We start from the raw sequence: 17,208 nt of genomic DNA, 5'->3' as shown, positions 1-17,208 counted from the left end.
ATAATCAGGTGTCATGAGCAAAGAAAAACAGCAAGAGTAGAATCTAGAAGTTCAGTTGATGTCTTCCTTAAGAACTTTTGTCTTCTTTTCAGTAGTGTGAAACTTTTAAAGGAGTAAGATATGACAAGATTAAGTTTACCTCCCTTCTCTAAAATGAATTATTACTGGATTTGTTTGCAGAGAAAATAGCATGGTCTCACATGAAGTGTTTCACCTGGTGTTTTTTTTTTTATCAGATATGTTGCCAGGCTCTTCTTAAAATTTTTTTAATAATTTTTAACCATGATTTATAAAATTATTGATAGTTGAGTTTTTGACATGTAATATTTCAATACCAATCCAATCCCACCACCACTGTGAACTATTTTCCTTCACCAGTGTTCCTATATTCCATCATGGCCCCCTGCCCCCTAGCCACTTAGAGCGCATGTTTTCAGTGTTGATGGATCTATGTTTTGACTATAGCTTGTTGCCACGGTCATACATTCCCTCCCTCCCTCCCTCCCTCCCTCCCTTTCTTCCTTCAGCTTTTAATTTAATTTTTAAATTTAATTTTATTTTTATAAAGTAGTTCACAATAACTTACTACGTTCAGTACTTCAACACCAATCCCACCATTATACCTTCCCACCACCATTGTTTTGAATTTTCCCAATTAAGACCCAGGCCTGCCCCAAAGGCATGTGGTAAATAATTTTTGTATTGCTTATGAATAATCTGCTTAAAATGATCCAAAGAAATTTCCTTTGAGGAAAATGTGTGACGATTGTTGTATCTCATCCTGGATCCATTAACCCCATTTATAAGAGATTACTAACATGTTGTTACAGTTTGAGCCTTGTGTGCTAATATATATGTATATATATATACACACATATGTATATATATGCATATATATGCATATATATCACTTGATCACTTGACATCTCATTACTCATCAATTTGCTCGAGCGGGAGCGGGTGCCAGTAATATCTTTATTCATCCCCATTGCATGCTGGTGTAGTCCAGTGGCACCTGCTCACTCCAGGAACATGAAGAACCTCCAACCGTTTGTTCAGGGTCTTGATGAAGAAGTCTGACCATCTCATAGGTGGGCGGCCACACGTTCTTTTGATGTCTTGTGAAATCCAGTCAGTAACGGCTCTAGTCCCGTGGTCGTCTTCAAATCACGTTATGTGTCCAGCCCATCTGATTTATGACGCCTTGCCAAACGAGACAGCATTCCTGATTCTCGATCGTCGATGGATGTCAGAACTCTGGATTCTTTCTCTTTCTTGAGTGAAGCATGATACTCCAAGCATAGCTCTTTCGATTCCTCTTTGGGTGATCTGAATAGCGTTCTCATCCTGTTTTCATAGGGCTCAGGTTTCCGAGGTATATGTTAGAGTAGGAACAACAGTGGAGTTGAAGAGATGTGCCCAGAGTCAGAGGTTCTTCATCCTCTTAGCTATTTATTCGATGCTCTTGAAGGCATTCCACACAGCTCTTTTCCTCCTGCACAGCTCAGGTGCCAGTGATTTATCATGTTGAGTTCTCGACTTAGGTACACATAACTGCTGCATTCAGAGATGTTCGTTCCATTGAGAGCAAATGGAACGTCAGGAACTAGTCCATTTTTCATGAACATTGTCTTCGTTTTTCATGAACATTGTCCACTGCAATTCAGCTGCAATCTGACCTTTCCACACTCACGGTCGAAGTCGGCCAGCATTTGTGCTGCTTGGCTAATGTTTGATGTTATTAGAATGATGTCATCAGTGAAGCGGAGGTGGTGTAGTTGCTGGCCGTCTATCTTCACTACCATTCCTTCCCATTCCAGTCGTTGCATGACATTCTCAAGGGTGGCACTGAAGAGTTTCCATGAAATGGCATCACCCTACCGAACCCCTCTTTTGCCATGGATGATCACTTCCTTGTAGAATGTTGAGATCCTGATGGTGAATCCGTAATACAGCTCATGGAGGATCCTGATGTACTGAGTTTGAATGCCCTGTTTGGCTAGGGCTTCGATGACTGCTTCAGTCTCAATAGAATCTATCTATATGTGTGTGTGTATATATATATATTTTTTTTTTTTTAATTTCGATCGGTTGCTTTCTGCCATACATCCCTTCAAATGTTGTGTGCTGCTCTTGGTACATCAGTGGAGATCCTACACATTTCTGGTTGATGAACTGATAGGGCTCTTTCAGTGGTAGGAGTGAGCATTCAGACTTTTTCCTCGATTTATATAAGAATATATTGGCAGCTTTATAATTTCTTTAAACAAATTACATAAAAATTGGGAGTGTGTGAATGGCATCTAGACATAATTATTGCTCTAGCACAATTTAGTGATTTTAACTGCCCTGTATGACATGGTTCATATAAACATAAGGCACATTCCAAAGTCACTGTCACTGTCTTCCCGTAGTTCATCGATTTGCTTGAGCAGGCCCAGTAACATCTCCATTGTGACACTTGTTACTGTGTTTGGCATATCGAATATATCATGGGTAGCTTGCCAGTCTTTGCCGTGCAAGCGAGATACTCTCAGAAATTTGCCAGGCCCTCCCAGAGGGGCAGAGGAATCGAACCTGGGTTGGCCAGGTCGGCCGTGTGCAAGGCAAACACCCTACCCTCTGTGCTATTGCTCCAACCCACATTCCCAAGTAATATTTAATTTTAATGACTGACAATATCAGAATATATATAATGTTATGTATTTCATGTTGACTTTATGAATATGTATATTTCTTTTTCTCATTTGTTTACTTATCATTTTGACAGTTCGGAAACTATTGCTAGATGTTGGTATATCCTGCTTTCTGGATCTGTACTCATGAAAGAGTCCATGGTCTTGCCTCCTTGCAGGTATGTTTACATCTGCTAGTCAATGCATGGCATGCTACAGGCAAATTTAATGTTACAACACTTTATCTCTTATGTTAAAGTATTTTTTGTAAGTTGTGTAGTTTTTCTGGTTGTAGGAGAATGAAACATTTGTAAGAACCTTTGCTTATTGACATTTTTGGAAACACTTTTAGATATTAGGTTGCAGTTTATATTTCTGGGGATATAATCTATTTTATTTACTTCTTTTTCTTCTGTTTTTGGGCCACACCCAGCATTTAGAGTAACTTAGAGCTTACTCCTGGCAGTGTTTGGAGAACCTTATGGGGTGGCAGGCATTGAACTTAGGTTGGTCATATGCAAGACAAGCTTCCTACTTGCTGTACTATCTCTAACCCCATACTTACATATTTTTATGTATTTTTAAAATTTATTTTTAGTACTGTGATTTACAGTAGTGTTACTGGTAGAATTTCATGCATACAATGTTCCAACACCACACCCTCTACTGGAGTGTCTACTTTCCTCCACCACCATTGTCTCAGTGACCCCTCCCAGTCAAGTTCAGTTTTGTAGACCATTTTTCAGGTTCTGTTTCCTTTGGGCATTTATTTCCTTACTATGCCTTTTTTTTTAATTGGAGATATTATCTTTAAATTTGCACCATGACATAGTATCTTAATCTTATTTGATCTGATTTACATTTTTGTGGGTTTGTTTTGTTGAGTACCATACCCCATGCACTCAGGGCTTCTATTCTACTTAGGGATCACTCTTAGTCTTTGGGGGACCTTATGATGCCAAGATTAAACCAGAGTCAAGCTCCTTAAACCTTGTATTACCTCTCCAGCTCCCTGTTTTACAGTGTTTATAAATATACTGCTGTGAATGGTTAGAAAGGTAACATCTTTTTGTTTTATTTATTTTTCATAGTGCTAGGAGCAAACCAGTGTAAGGCTAGGTTCTGCCATTGTGACACGATCCCTGACCCCAAGGGGCAACATCTCTTAATATTCAAGAAATTGGATTTTAGAGTAGCAGACTTGGTTAGAATTCCAGTACTATTACTTGTTAATTAATAATGAGAAATTTAATTTTTCTTACCTGTGAATTGAGGATATTAACAGTGTTTCCATGAGGTTCTAGCAGGCTACTACTCAGTTCTCAAAAGCTTATGAAAGTGACACCTAAGAACCAGACTGCAAGAGTTCTTATCTGTGCTTAACTATTACTTTGGCACGTTACATAACCCCTTTTTGTCTCAGTTCTGTCATTTGTAAAATGGAGGTGCTGATACAACTTTTTATGTAGATTACTAGTTTTGAGGAGTAAAGTTATATTAACTTTATGTAATTATATAGAATGAATAGGCTTGTAAGCTTTATAGTTATTAGATATTTGAAAGTTTTTAAGATAAATTCTGACCTTTAATAATTAAAATTATGAAAGTAGCTTAATTGTTTTTATCTAATTATTAGGTAAAAGAAGGGAGTTATTAGGGAGAGAGGGTGAATATAGTATGAAGAAAACCCTGTTAGCAATTCTTCAGATTTGGAGGAACCTTAAATTATAATTTGATAACATGAAAATGTAATATCAGGCCAGGGAATTTGTCATACCCAGTGGTGTTCAGCTGCCATTTGCAACAGTGAGGCTCTAGCTATCTCCCCAGCTCTCTAAAGTAACTTTCTTTTCCTTTCTTCCTTTTTTTCGTGTCTCTCCTCTCTCTCTCTCTCTCTCTCTCTCTCTCTCTCTCTCTCTCTCTCTCTCTCTCTCTCTCTCATATCCCCCTTTTCCCCCTTCCTCTTCCCTTCCCTCCCTCCCTTTCTCCCTCCTGGTGAGGCCCATATGCTATGCCAGGGATCAAACCTGCATCTGTCACATGCAAGGCAAGCATCTTCATCCTCCCACTGTACTAACTCTATGGCCCCTAAAGTAACTTTTTAATGTTTTCTTTTCCAGTAATGAGAAGTTTTTAGAAGGTTTACAAAGTAAGACTTACGATTGCATTAGATTTATTTAGAAAATGAAATTGATACACAGAAGACTCCTCTACCCTCTGCTAGGCCAGCCCTAAGGCGGATAACAGGGCCTCCTCCTTTTTTGGGGGTGGGGAGGTGAGAGGTTTGTTTCATACCTGGCAATGCTTAGGGTTACTCCTGGCTCTCTGCTCAGGAATTATTACTGGTAGTGCTTGGGGGACCATACAGGATGCTGGGGATTGAACCTGGGTCAGTTGTGTGTGAGGCAAATCCACTCCCCACTGTACTCTCTGGCCCCATGACCTCCTTTACCTTCACAGAAATATCCTACAAGTCAAGATTTTCCTACAGTCCCTCTATTAGTGCACCTCTACTGACAAAGCTAAACTCAGCATTTATTTTCTTTATTGCCAAGTAGATTTGAAACAGAACCAGTACAGAACCAATAGTTGCAGTTGTGAGGCAAATAATCGGTGACGTTTATTTCCTTGGAAATTCAGCTTTCTTATGAATCCTGCTAAAACATGCCACTCTCATCCAACACTCTTATCCACATAAGATATTAGAGGTATTTCATTCTTTCTCCCCGAAATAACATCTATAGTCCTAACAATCATTGCTGGCTATATTACATATTAATTTCAGTGCTTTGGGGGTATTCTGTTAACACTATCCTGTAAAATAAGAAAAATGAAAAATAAGAAAAGTGATTGTAGTCCTTGAGTTTTCAGTTGGTCACAAGTCTGAGATGTTAACTAAGTCTTCATTTTTTACTACCCATTTTATTGTATCTGCCCTCAGTTATGTTTCATGTTACTAATTCGTTCTCATTGGTAAAAACTATTGTCTGTGTAGTTGAGTAAAGCAGTTGTGAACATTTTTGTGCATTTTATGGCACTTGTGAGTGTATTTCTGTAGGATATACCTAGCAGAGAATTGTTGGCTCACACGACATATCTTTATTCAGCTTTAATTGTTCATTGCAAGTTGCATTTCAAGGTGGATCTTACTTATCTTTATAACCTACCATGCCTACAATGTGTGAGAATTCCTGTTTCATCCTCACCAGCACTACTTAGTGTTTTCCATTTTTATATTTTCTTTAATTTTAGTTACTATGTTGTGTGCATTGATCTCATTATATCTTTGATTTGCATACTATGTTTTACCCCAGTTCCTTCCAAAAAAATAAATTCTTGGTAGTTTATTGAAAATATCTTTACCCCACCCCATCATATACCTTGTATTATTCATTCTCAATAATATTTTTGCTTGACTACAAGTTCTTAACTCTGATGTAGGCATAATACAGTTTCTTTTTCCTTTTTTTTTTTTTAATAGGGGCCACAGCCTTCTGTGGGAATCATGTTGTATATCCAAGGCAGATCCTTGAAAATGATATAGACAAGTACTCTGCAGCTTTGGCCCCATCAGTTTCTTAAATATTTCTGTTTCTCGGGTCATTAATCTATTTTCTATCAATAATTATCTATTAATAATCTAATTAGTAAAATTAATAATTATTATATAATATTACTATCATAATTGTTATACTATTAATGCTTATTATATAAGTAATATCGATATTAACAGTAATCTATTAATCTTTCTAGAATATTCTTTCTTTCCTTTAAAATGTAGAGTTATATATAGACTTGCTTTTTGAGTATAATATGGTTTCACTTAACATATTTTTTCATATGGATTCCTATATGTCCTTTTCTTTGCCATTGAGGAAGGAACGCTTGGTCTGCCCTGCCTTCCCCCATTCCATATGTCTTTTTTCAATTCACTTTTTTTCAATTAATTGCCACCTTTTCTGTAAATTGAGTATCTACTTATGTGTGCTTATTTCCAGTTTCCTAATCTATACTATTAGACTTCATCTAACCTGCTTGAGTGCCATATTGTTATAGTAGTTCCATAACATGTCCTGAATTTTAATAAATTGCTTTACAGTATTCTACAGTATTTGTATAATTACTTTAGGTTGCCACAAGTAACGTGTAAAAGATATTTCTATTTCTGCATGTTCAGCTATCATTCTAGCTATTATAGTCACTGTAATAAAAACTGTATTAAAGTATTACACCGTATTAAACATACTGTAAAGCAGTTTTAAGCTTCATTTTCAGACTGATTAATAATACTGAGCACTTTTCTGTCACTGTCACTGTCCTCCCATTGTTTATCGATTTGCTCTAGTGGGCCCAGTAACATTGTGAGACTTGTTACTGTGTTTGACATATTGAATACGTCACGGATAGCTTGCCAGGCTTTGGCGTGTGGGCGAGATACTCTCGGTAGCTTGCCGGGCTCTTCGAGAGGGGTGGAGGAATCTGGGGCGGAGGAATCAAACTCAGGTCAGCCCAGTTGGCCATGTGCAAGGCAAACGCGCTACCCGCTGTGCTATCGCTCCAGCCCATTGAGCACTTTTACGTGTGCTTATTAGACATAGTTCTTTTATATTCTCTTGTAATGTATTGTATTTTCCCCTCCTATTTTAAATTTGAGGAATTTTCCTTATCTTTAATATATTAGTGATGCAAGTTTTTAGGTATTGCACAAAATTTTATCTTACATTTTTGAGTTCGATATGTTTTTCTTGTAGAGTTCTACCAGTGCTTTTTAGACCTTGGATATTAACCCTTTGTTAGATGTGTGATGGGCAAATAATTTCAGTCAGTGGGATTTCTTTGTAATTTTGGTCATCATTTTCTTTGAGGTTCAGAAGAAGCTTCTTAGTTTAATGTAGCTCCGTTTATCTCTCTTTGCTTCTCCTTGCCTGGTCAGTGGTGTTTCATCCTTAAACATGCCCCTAGCTTCAATGTTATGGAAAGTTCTGCCTATATTTTCCTTTTGTAAAATATAAGATTCAAGTCTGATATCTAGGTCTTCAATCCATTTTGATTTGATGTACATGGTGTATGTGCATGTGCAGGGTGTTAGAAAGAGATCTGAATTTAGTTTTAGGGCGTGTGACCATCCAGTTCAGTTGACTTTTTTTCTTTTTTTGAACAAATGTTGACTTCCTTAGTGTTGATTCGTCACAGTACTAAGAGATTCTTTTCTGAAGACTTACTATTCTGTGTGTTACATAGGTTTTCTGCTCTATTTTTCCCTTCTATATTAATAGTATTCACTTGAAAACTAAAGGATATCTTTCTGAAAATTGCCCAAGCAGATATGCATGCTCACACCTTTATTCTTTCCTGGGGAGTGAAGAGTGATTCCATAACACTTGATGGTGCTAAAGGATCATTATTCTGGTAATGCTTGGTTACTACGTAAGATCAAACTTCGCTCTTTATGCAAGCAGGTTCTCAGCCCTTTTGAGCTATCTTTTAGCCCACACATGCATCTTTTTGCACATTCTTGTTCTCTCCTCTCTTTTCTGCTTCCCCCTTTCCTGTACTCTGTCCTGTACATATTAAGAATCTTTCCCCCCATACCTTAAAACCATCTCAGTTGGTAGTAAATGCCAGTTGGTAGTAAAATGTGATATTGTAGGGTCATATTAGATTTTTGTTTTGTTTTGTTTTGGGGCCACACCTGGTGGTCAGTGCTCAGGGGCTACTCTGAGCACTGTGCTTGAGGAACCATGCAGTATCAGGGATTAAATCTATGGTTTCCACATACAAAGCATACGAATAGTAGCCGGTTGTGCTATTTTGTCCTTGCCATAATATTTCCCCCACTCCCCCCAGAGAGCACAGTCATATCTACTATGTTCCATTGTCTTGAAATTGTTCTTTATATTTTGTATGATTGTCCAGTTATTATAGGTGGGAGTGTAAATTTAGTTCCCCTTTATTTCTTTTCTGGGTGGTGAGGTATTGGACTACCTCCAGCCTGTTGAGCTATTTCTCTCTTCTCTGTAGCTTTTAAAAATATATTGTGTGATTAGGCAAACAAAAATACAGTTCTGTTGGGGTTGGGAAGATAGTACAGTAAGTAGGGCGCTTACCTTACATGTGACCGACCCTGCTTTGATCCTTAGGACACTATATGGTCCCCTGAACCCTGCCAGGAACAATCCCTGAGCACAGAGCCAAAAGTAAGCCCCAAGCACAGCCTGGTGTGGCCTCTCTCAAAATATTTACAGCTCTACTATGTAAGAAATGAGGAAGACTAAGATATTTTAATAAAGCGTTCTTTGTATATGAACTTATGCTTTGTGAAGAATTATTTATACAAAATTTATTAAAGCTGCCACATTAAAATACATACTAAGTGATTTTGTTTAATCCAGGCCATCAAAAAAATTGTACTTTTTTAAACCAACTTCTGCCCTTTTTTTGTTTAATTAATATATGTTAGCAGATATTTTCATTTGGTTATTTGGAAATAATTGTGCTCTATAATTGTCTTTGGTTCTTAACTTTCTCTATGTAATATTGTATAATTTCTTCTAAGTGAACTCTGCATATCTATAGATACAGATATAGATATATCTGGGCTGGAGTGATAGCACAGCGGGTAAGGCGTTTGCCTTGCACTTGGCCAGCCGGGGTTTGATTCTGTCTCTCTCAGAGATCCCGGCAAGCTACCGAGAGGAGCCTGCCCATACGGCAGACAGAGCCTGGCAAGCTCCCCGTGGTATATTCGATATGCCAAAAGTAGTAACAAGTCTCACAATGGAGACGTTACTGGTGCCCGCTTGAGCGAATCAGTGAACAACAGGAGGACAGTGCTACAGTGCTATATATATCTAGCATGTTTTATATTTAGCTAGCATGTTTTGCGTTTTCCCACCTTTAAAAAATTTGGTTATCTTTTAAAATAAAAAAATTAGTCCTTTCTGGGTGCCGGGTAGGGCATTTGCCTTGCACATAGTCGACCGGGCTCAATTCCCAGCATCCCATATGGTCCCCTGAGTACTGCCAGGAGTAATTCCTGAAAGCATGAGCCAGGAGTAACCCCTGTGCACCCCGACCCCCCCCCAAAAAAATCAGTCCTTTCTGATTTGTTTAGAAACCTTTCAGGAATATTACAGAGGTGAGGATCTTGCCCTCCGTATGGCTGACTCTGATTTGATTTCTGGCAACACATTATGGTCCTTCATGCCCCCCTGCCAAGAGTGATTCTTGAGCTCAGAACTGGAGTAAGCCCTTAACATAGGCATTTGAGGCCAAAAACTGAACAACAGCAAAACAACATTTTTCTGTCAAAAAATGTAAAAATATCAATGTAAAATACTTTTTTTAGTGCTAATCTCATTTTACATTTTTCCTAGCAATGAGCCAGTCTCCAACACTGTTACTATGATTGTTTTGCTTAAACTATTAGAATAATTTTTATGTTCCATTAGTTTTCTTTACATACTTCTCACACTTCCCTCAATTTGCCATCTTTCGTTAAAATGATACATAAGCTCCAGTGCTTAACTGGACAGGGGAGATGGACAGGGGAGTGGGACTTGGGCCACACTTGTTCATATTTAGGTCTTAAACCTATCTCTGTTCAGGAATCACATCCCATTTGGGGCACCATATTTGATGTCTGGGAGCTGACCAGATTGACTGTGTACAAGTGCCTAAATTCCTATATAATCTCTCCATCACTCAATCCTTTTTTTTTTTTTCTTTTTGAAAAACACCAGCAAATTTGTCAGTGCTTCAGGGTTCACTCCTGGCTCTGCTCTCGGGAAACAGTTCTGACAGGGCCCAGGGTCATGCTGGGGATCAAACCTCCTCAGCCAAGTGAGAACCTAGCTCAGCCACTTGCAAGGCAAGTGCCTTCCCCATTATACGATCTTTGCCCCACCCAACACTATTATTTGTTTGAGGGCCACACCCAGTGGTTAGGACTTCTTACTCATTGTGTGCTTAGGGATCAAACTTTACAGGACTAAAGAAATCATAGTAGAGATTGATCTTCCATCAACCATGGGCAAGGCAAATGCCATTCCTACTGTTAGAGCATTCCAGTCCCAATGTTATTTTAAAAAATAGTAAGAAATCACTTTGGGGGCAAGGGATGTTGCCAAAGTAGTAAAGTTGACCTCTTGTGTGATGCCCCAAATTTCGCCCCCAGAAGCACATAACCAACTGTCAATCAATAACAACTTTGGTAGCACTGCAGCACTGTCCTCCCATTGTTCATGGATTTGCTTGAGCGGGCACCAGTAATGTTTCCATTGTGAGACAGGTTGTTACTGTTTTTGGAATATCAAACACACACTACAGGTAGCTTGCCAGGCTCTGCCATGTGGGCGGTATACTTTTGGTAGCTTGCCAGACTTTCCAAGAGGGATTGAGGAATCGAACCCGGGTTGTCTGCGTGCAAGGCAAACGCCCTACCCGCTGTGCTATAGCAACAACTTTGGTAGTTTACTAAATTTCTTTATTCAAAAGTGAATTTATTAGGTCTTTTTAAAAAAAGATTTAATTCAGCATATATTTGTAGATGTTCAAAATTTGAGATTGGGGGCCAGAGTGATAGTGCAGTAGGCAGGATGCTTGCCTTGCACATGGCCAGCCTGGGTTTAATCCCTGACACCCCATACAGTCTCCCAAGCACTACCCGGAGTGATTCCTAACTGGTCAGCTTCTTAGCTAAACCCATTACTACTGGGTGTGACTCAAAAACAAAAACCAAAAAAAATTTTGAGGTTAGGTATGTATTATAATTAATTTTAGAGACGAGTTCATGGTGGGAATTTAAATTAATTGAAGTAAGTTTTCAGTAATAATTTTTTAGAGAAAGGATTTTTAGAAGTAAATTTTAAGAATATGTGATAGGATCATAATTTCATAGTTAATGACAGAATTTTTTTTATTTTGTTGTTTCCTATATTTTATTTGGCTAAAGAACCTGTTTTTTTTTGTTTTTATAGTTTTGGTAAGCAGTTTGGAGGAAAAAGAGGCTGTGATTGTGTTGTATTAGAGCCTTCAGAAATGATTGTGGTAAGAATGTTGAATTGTTTTTTGATATGCTTTAGTTTCAAATGTAAATGTTTACATGTTTTTAAATACCTAAGGAGTTTTCATTACTGCAGTTTTTCAGATATTTTAGTAAGTATATCAGAAACATACCAAATTTGATACTATCTTTTAATCTAAATATTATTTATCCTTTGAAAGAACTTGAAATATGATACATTTATATATAACTGTCCCAAGTTTGGTAATTTCTCTTACTGCTTCTACCAGAGGAATTAAATAACAGCTTTTAAAAAGGAACTCTGATTTTTTCAAGTAGTTTCTCTTTTTCTGTTCAATTTAGTTAATACTCTTTGAACATCTATGTTCTGTGCCCAGGATTTGAGGGAAAGAATCATTTGATCACTTGACTTCCCCTTAATCGTCGATTTGCTCAAGCGGGTGCCAGTAATGTCTCCATTTGTCCCTGTCGTATGCTGTTGTAGCCCAATGGTGTCTGTTCGTTCTAGGAACACGAGGAGCCTCAAACCGATCGTTCAGGAAAGAATAGGGAAAAGAAAGATTCACAGTTGGGACCAGAGCAATAGGGAAGCAGGCAGGGTGCTTCCCTTGCACATGTCTGACCTGGGTTCAATTCCTGGGGTTCCCCATATGGTCCCCCAAGCCCACTAGGAGTAATCTCTGAGCACAGAGCCAGAAGTAAGCCCTGAGCATCACCAGGTATGCCCCCCACAAAAATACAAACAAAAAAGTCACAATTACCTCCAGGTAAGAAATGGTTTGCTCTTAATCCTTTGACTTTGGTGTATTTAAGGAATAATTTTTTACTTTTTCCTCAGAAAGTGAAAAGTATGTAGTGAAAGTAACTTTAGAAAATCTGACTTTATTTTTAGTAGTAGAAGAATCAAGAATGAAGCTTCTCTTTATCTTGTTGAGATGATCTTTCTAGAAATAACTTAGACTGAATGGATTCATTATCCTACTAGCATGCCAAATATGTGTTCATGTCATCTGATTTGATTTGAACAGTTCAGTAGTGAGGTTGATTTTTTTTTTTTTTTTTTGCCTTTTGGGTCACACCCAGTGATGCTCCAGGCTCACTCCTGGCTCTGCACTCAGGAACCACTCCTGGCAGTGCTCGGGGGACTATATGAGATGCCAGGGATTGAACCCAGGTCAGCTGCTTGCAAGGCAAACGCCCTGCCCGCTGTGCTGTCGTTCCGGCCCCTGAATTCTTTTTTTTTTTTTTTTTTTTTTAGTGTAGGAGTACTGCTCTTTATTCAGCCACTGATTAGCTCATTGAATTGGGCATGAACGCCACCTTTTTTTTTCATAATTTTATTTATTTTTTCTTCTTATATTTATTTATTGAATCACTGTGGGAAAAGTTACAAAGCTTTCAGGTTTAAGTCTCGGTCATACAATGATCAAACACCTTTCCCTTCACCAGCACTCATTTTTCACCACCAATATACCCCCCTCCCACACCTCCAATATATCCCCCTCTCACACCTCCCAATGCCTGTGACACAGATGATTTCTACTTAACTTTTCTCTACATTATTACATTCATTATTTTGATGAAAGACGCACCATTATTGTTTAGAATTTCCCCCCAGCAATCAGAATTGCTGAATAGGCATTGTGAAATACTGTGTTTTCTATAGCTGGTTATGAGAATCATATGATTTTGGATTTCTGCAAAGAGCCAGATAATTATGAGATTTGTTTCTGTGCATCTGATGTTATGGCTGTGCCGGAGAGCCACTCGTGGGGGGGGGGGGCAACTTGTGACCTCGGTAGGGCATGAAGGACGAGCTGGTACCACCCCCCTACCCATGAGACTGCAGTTGCCCCGTCATCGCCAGCTCATACCTGGCTTTCCTATAAGCTCTGAGATGGTGGCCACCTTGCTGGCAGGGGAGAAAAAGGTGGAAGGGAGCAGCACCCTTTCCCTCCCGGGGAGGATGGCACCGTAGTTTAATGCATGGTCCATTCACTTTTCTGCCGCAAGCTGCTGGACTCTGGATTAAGTCCTTTTGCCTCTGGAGCCATGGCCATGCTGGAGAGTTGCTTGTGGGGGACAACTCGTAGACCTCAGTAGGGCATGAAGGACAAGCCGGTACTGCCCACCTTCCCATGAGACTGCAGTTGCCCCGTTACCACTGGCTCATACCTGGCTTTCCTGTAAGCTCTGAGGCGGCAACCACTTTGCGCGGGGGTGGGGGGAGAGCAGCGGAAGGGAGAAACACCCTTTCCCTCCCAGGGAGGCATGGCACAATACTTTAACACATGGTCCATTCACTTTTCTGCCACAAGCTCCGGCCCCTGAATTCTTAATTAAGTATTTTAAATTCAGGGCTCCAATCTGAACCACATTTTTTTTTAATGGTTCTATAGTCATATTGATATTTTCAGTTAGTTTTTATTTTGATTTTCAAAACTGGATCTATCTAAATTCTCCTGAACTGAGTGTTCTAAATTTCATGTAACTGGATTTTAAGTTCCTTTTTAAAAGGCAAAGATTTAGTGTTACTCAGTTTTATAATGGGCTAGAGCAATAGCACAGCGGGTAAGGTGTTCGCCTTGCAAGCAGCCAACATGGCTGACCTGAGTTCGATTCCTCCGCCCCTCTCGGAGAGCCCGGCAAGGTACCGAGAGTATCTAGCCCGCAGGCAAAGCCTGGCAAGCTACCCATGATGTATTCGATATGCCAAACACAGTAACAGTTGTCACAATGGAGATGTTACTGGACCCGCTCGAGCAAATTGATGAACATCGGGAGGACAGTGACAGTTTTATAATATGGCAGAATGTTTCTGCATTAAAAGTATTCAGTGCATATTTGAATACAATTTATTGAGGACCTATGCTATGTATTGTTTTATATTTACCTCCTTTAATTGTTGGTATACTTGGCATATTTTTTTTTAGTTCCCTCTTTAAAATAAGATGAATTGATATTTTAAGTGCACAGTTTGCTAATATTTTACAAATATTCAGAGATACTAAGGACGGCATATTGGTTTTCTGATTTATTAATTTATATTTCTCATTTCTTATGTTGAAATAAAAATGATTTTTACACAGTGTTATTGTTCTGTGTTGATAAAAATAACGTTAACATAAGTTTTGCAATCCTTTCCATTATTTAGTGCACAATTCAGTGTGTTAATCATTAACTTAAGTAGTTATTAGATTTTTCCTTTTTGGTTTGATTTTTGGGAGGAAGCCTTTGCAGTGGTATTGGAGTCCACCAGGGCTACACCCGTTGGTATTCAGGAAGCTATGAAGTGCCAGTAGTTGAACTTAGAGCCCTCTGCATGTCAAGTGTGTGTTCTAGGTCTTTGTACTGTCTCCTCTGAGGATTTATTTCCCCTCTTAAAACTAAGGGAAAGCTTCTACTTTACCTGACCCAAATCTGAAGTTAACCTTTGATCCAAGGAACCTACTTGTTTTTACTGGAGAGTAATAAGTTAGAAACCAAGGACTGATTGTCATTTGTTTGCATTTCTCCTGGTACATTGTTGTTTGTATCCTGGTCCTCCTGTCTATCAATCTAGAAAACATGTCTTGATTTATGTACATACATACTTATATGTGCATTTCTCCTGGTACATTGTTGTTTGTATCCTGGTCCTCCTGTCAATCTAGAAAACATGTCTTGATATATGTACATACATACTTATATGTATCTACATATCTTATGTTTAATTTTTCAATGCCTGATGAATGTCCTCCTGCTGTGCTACTTTCCCATCCTATACATATCTATTTAAAACCAGAGTTTATCCTGACCTTCAAACATTTTTATAATGATATAGGAGGGATAGTATAGTGGGTAAGCTGCTCATTGGCCATGGTTTGATCAAACCCAACATGAGAGCTCCCTGAGCCCAGAGCAGAGCCAGGTGTACCCCACCCTTCCTACCCACAATAAATTGCTTTACATAAGAAACTTGCTTTCCATTATCACTGATATATTTACTTACATATTTGTTTATTGGTGCTGGGGCACACCTGATGGTACCTTAGGGACCATCATCTGGCTTAGTGATGGGGCATACATAAAAGAACACAAGGTGTGTGGAACGGAACCTAGGTATTCCATGGGCAAAAAGCATGCACTCCGTCCTTGAGCTTTCTTCACAGCTTTAAGTCTTATTCATTTGAATGAGTAAGAATGGTTAGCTCTCTTTGTAGTTAAGTGCAGCTAACAAGGATTAGGAGAGAAAATGGTTAATACTGAGATTTGTACCTAATTATTATTAGGAAAACCAAATACTTAGTATAGTCTGTATATCTCCACGAATCATCTATGAAGGGATATATACCTGATTTTTTATTGTAAAAACAAAGAAGAAATTATTATAATAAAAATTAATTGCCTCTACCATCAATATGAGGCAAGTTCATATCAGCACTCCTGGTATGCACTGGGAAAGACAAAGCATTTTTATATTTAATTCTTGCCAGAAATGTGCACCTGAATCTTCTAAGAAATATCAGACAAACCAAATTGAAAGATATAAAACAAATTTTCCTCACTCACTTTAAATATTTCAGTGTTAGGATATTTCAAAAAAAACTAATAAACTATTTTAGTTTAGAGGAGAGAAAAAGAAACAATACAGTGCTCTATTTTGTATTAAATATCAGAGGGGTGAGAGGTACAGCTATAGAGATTTTGACACAATTGGTGAATTTTAACATAATCTATAAATTATTGATTTTTAATTTTAGATTATAATGGTTATATTAGAAAAAGTGGCAAATGTTGAGATACTTTAGGATTAGTAAGCATTACCTTTTTTATTTGTACTCATGTTTCAGAAGAAGGTACACTTTGTGTCTAAAATTTAAAAATCACATAACATCAAGTAAGTGTGTGTGTGTGTGTATTTTTTTTTTTTTCTTTTTGGGTCACACCCAGCGATGCACAGGAGCCATTCCTGGCTCTGTACTCAGGAATTACTCCTGGCGGTGCTCAGGGGACCATATGGGATGCTGGGATTCGAACCCAGGTCGGCCGCGTGCAAGGCAAACGCTCTACCCACTGTGCTATCACTCCAGCCCCTATGTGTATATATTTTTGATAGGTAATTTTAATTGTAAAATGTATTTTATGATGAACAGCTTAATTTTAAATGCTTTATAAATTACCATAGAAATAATTCAGGGACCAGAGAGATTGTACAGTGGATAAAGTGGTTGCCTTGCCTTGTATAAGCTCTTTCTAAAATATGCATAAACTTAAAATTAATGAGTAATTTTAGAGTGAGTACTGTGCTCTCAGTTTATCGCTTTCCTAATAATACTGTCTTTAGTCTTATATTACCCTGTATTTTAATTAAAAATTAAAAGCCTAAATCCTCTAATATTTTATATTAAAAAAAGAGAGGATTGATTGTTTAATTTCTATTTGAGGAATATATCTGAGTTCTTTATAATTTTATATGTTAACGCAGAATGCAAAGCATCCTCTTTTAGAAATACAGACAGTATTGTG

At 38.2% G+C, this 17,208-nt stretch overlaps 1 protein-coding gene across 7 annotated transcripts in view; it reads left to right on the top strand.

Moving 5' to 3' along the window:
• Nucleotides 1–17,208, top strand: part of RAPGEF6 (Rap guanine nucleotide exchange factor 6) — a 191,823-nt gene that overhangs the window by 28,372 nt on the left and 146,243 nt on the right. For all 7 annotated transcript variants that reach the window (XM_056124230.1, XM_056124232.1, XM_056124227.1 and 4 more), the window contains exons 4-5: nt 2,771–2,854; nt 11,654–11,723. In XM_056124230.1, coding sequence (XP_055980205.1) covers nt 2,771–2,854; nt 11,654–11,723 — 154 coding nt within the window. The remainder of the gene's footprint in view (nt 1–2,770; nt 2,855–11,653; nt 11,724–17,208) is intronic.

The sequence above is a fragment of the Sorex fumeus genome, unplaced genomic scaffold (genome assembly GCF_029834395.1).
Source record: "Sorex fumeus unplaced genomic scaffold, SorFum_2.1 ptg000051l, whole genome shotgun sequence".
NCBI classification, from domain to species: domain Eukaryota; kingdom Metazoa; phylum Chordata; class Mammalia; order Eulipotyphla; family Soricidae; genus Sorex; species Sorex fumeus.
Note: the sequence above shows the minus strand (reverse complement) of the source record. Positions and strands in the feature narration are given on the sequence as shown.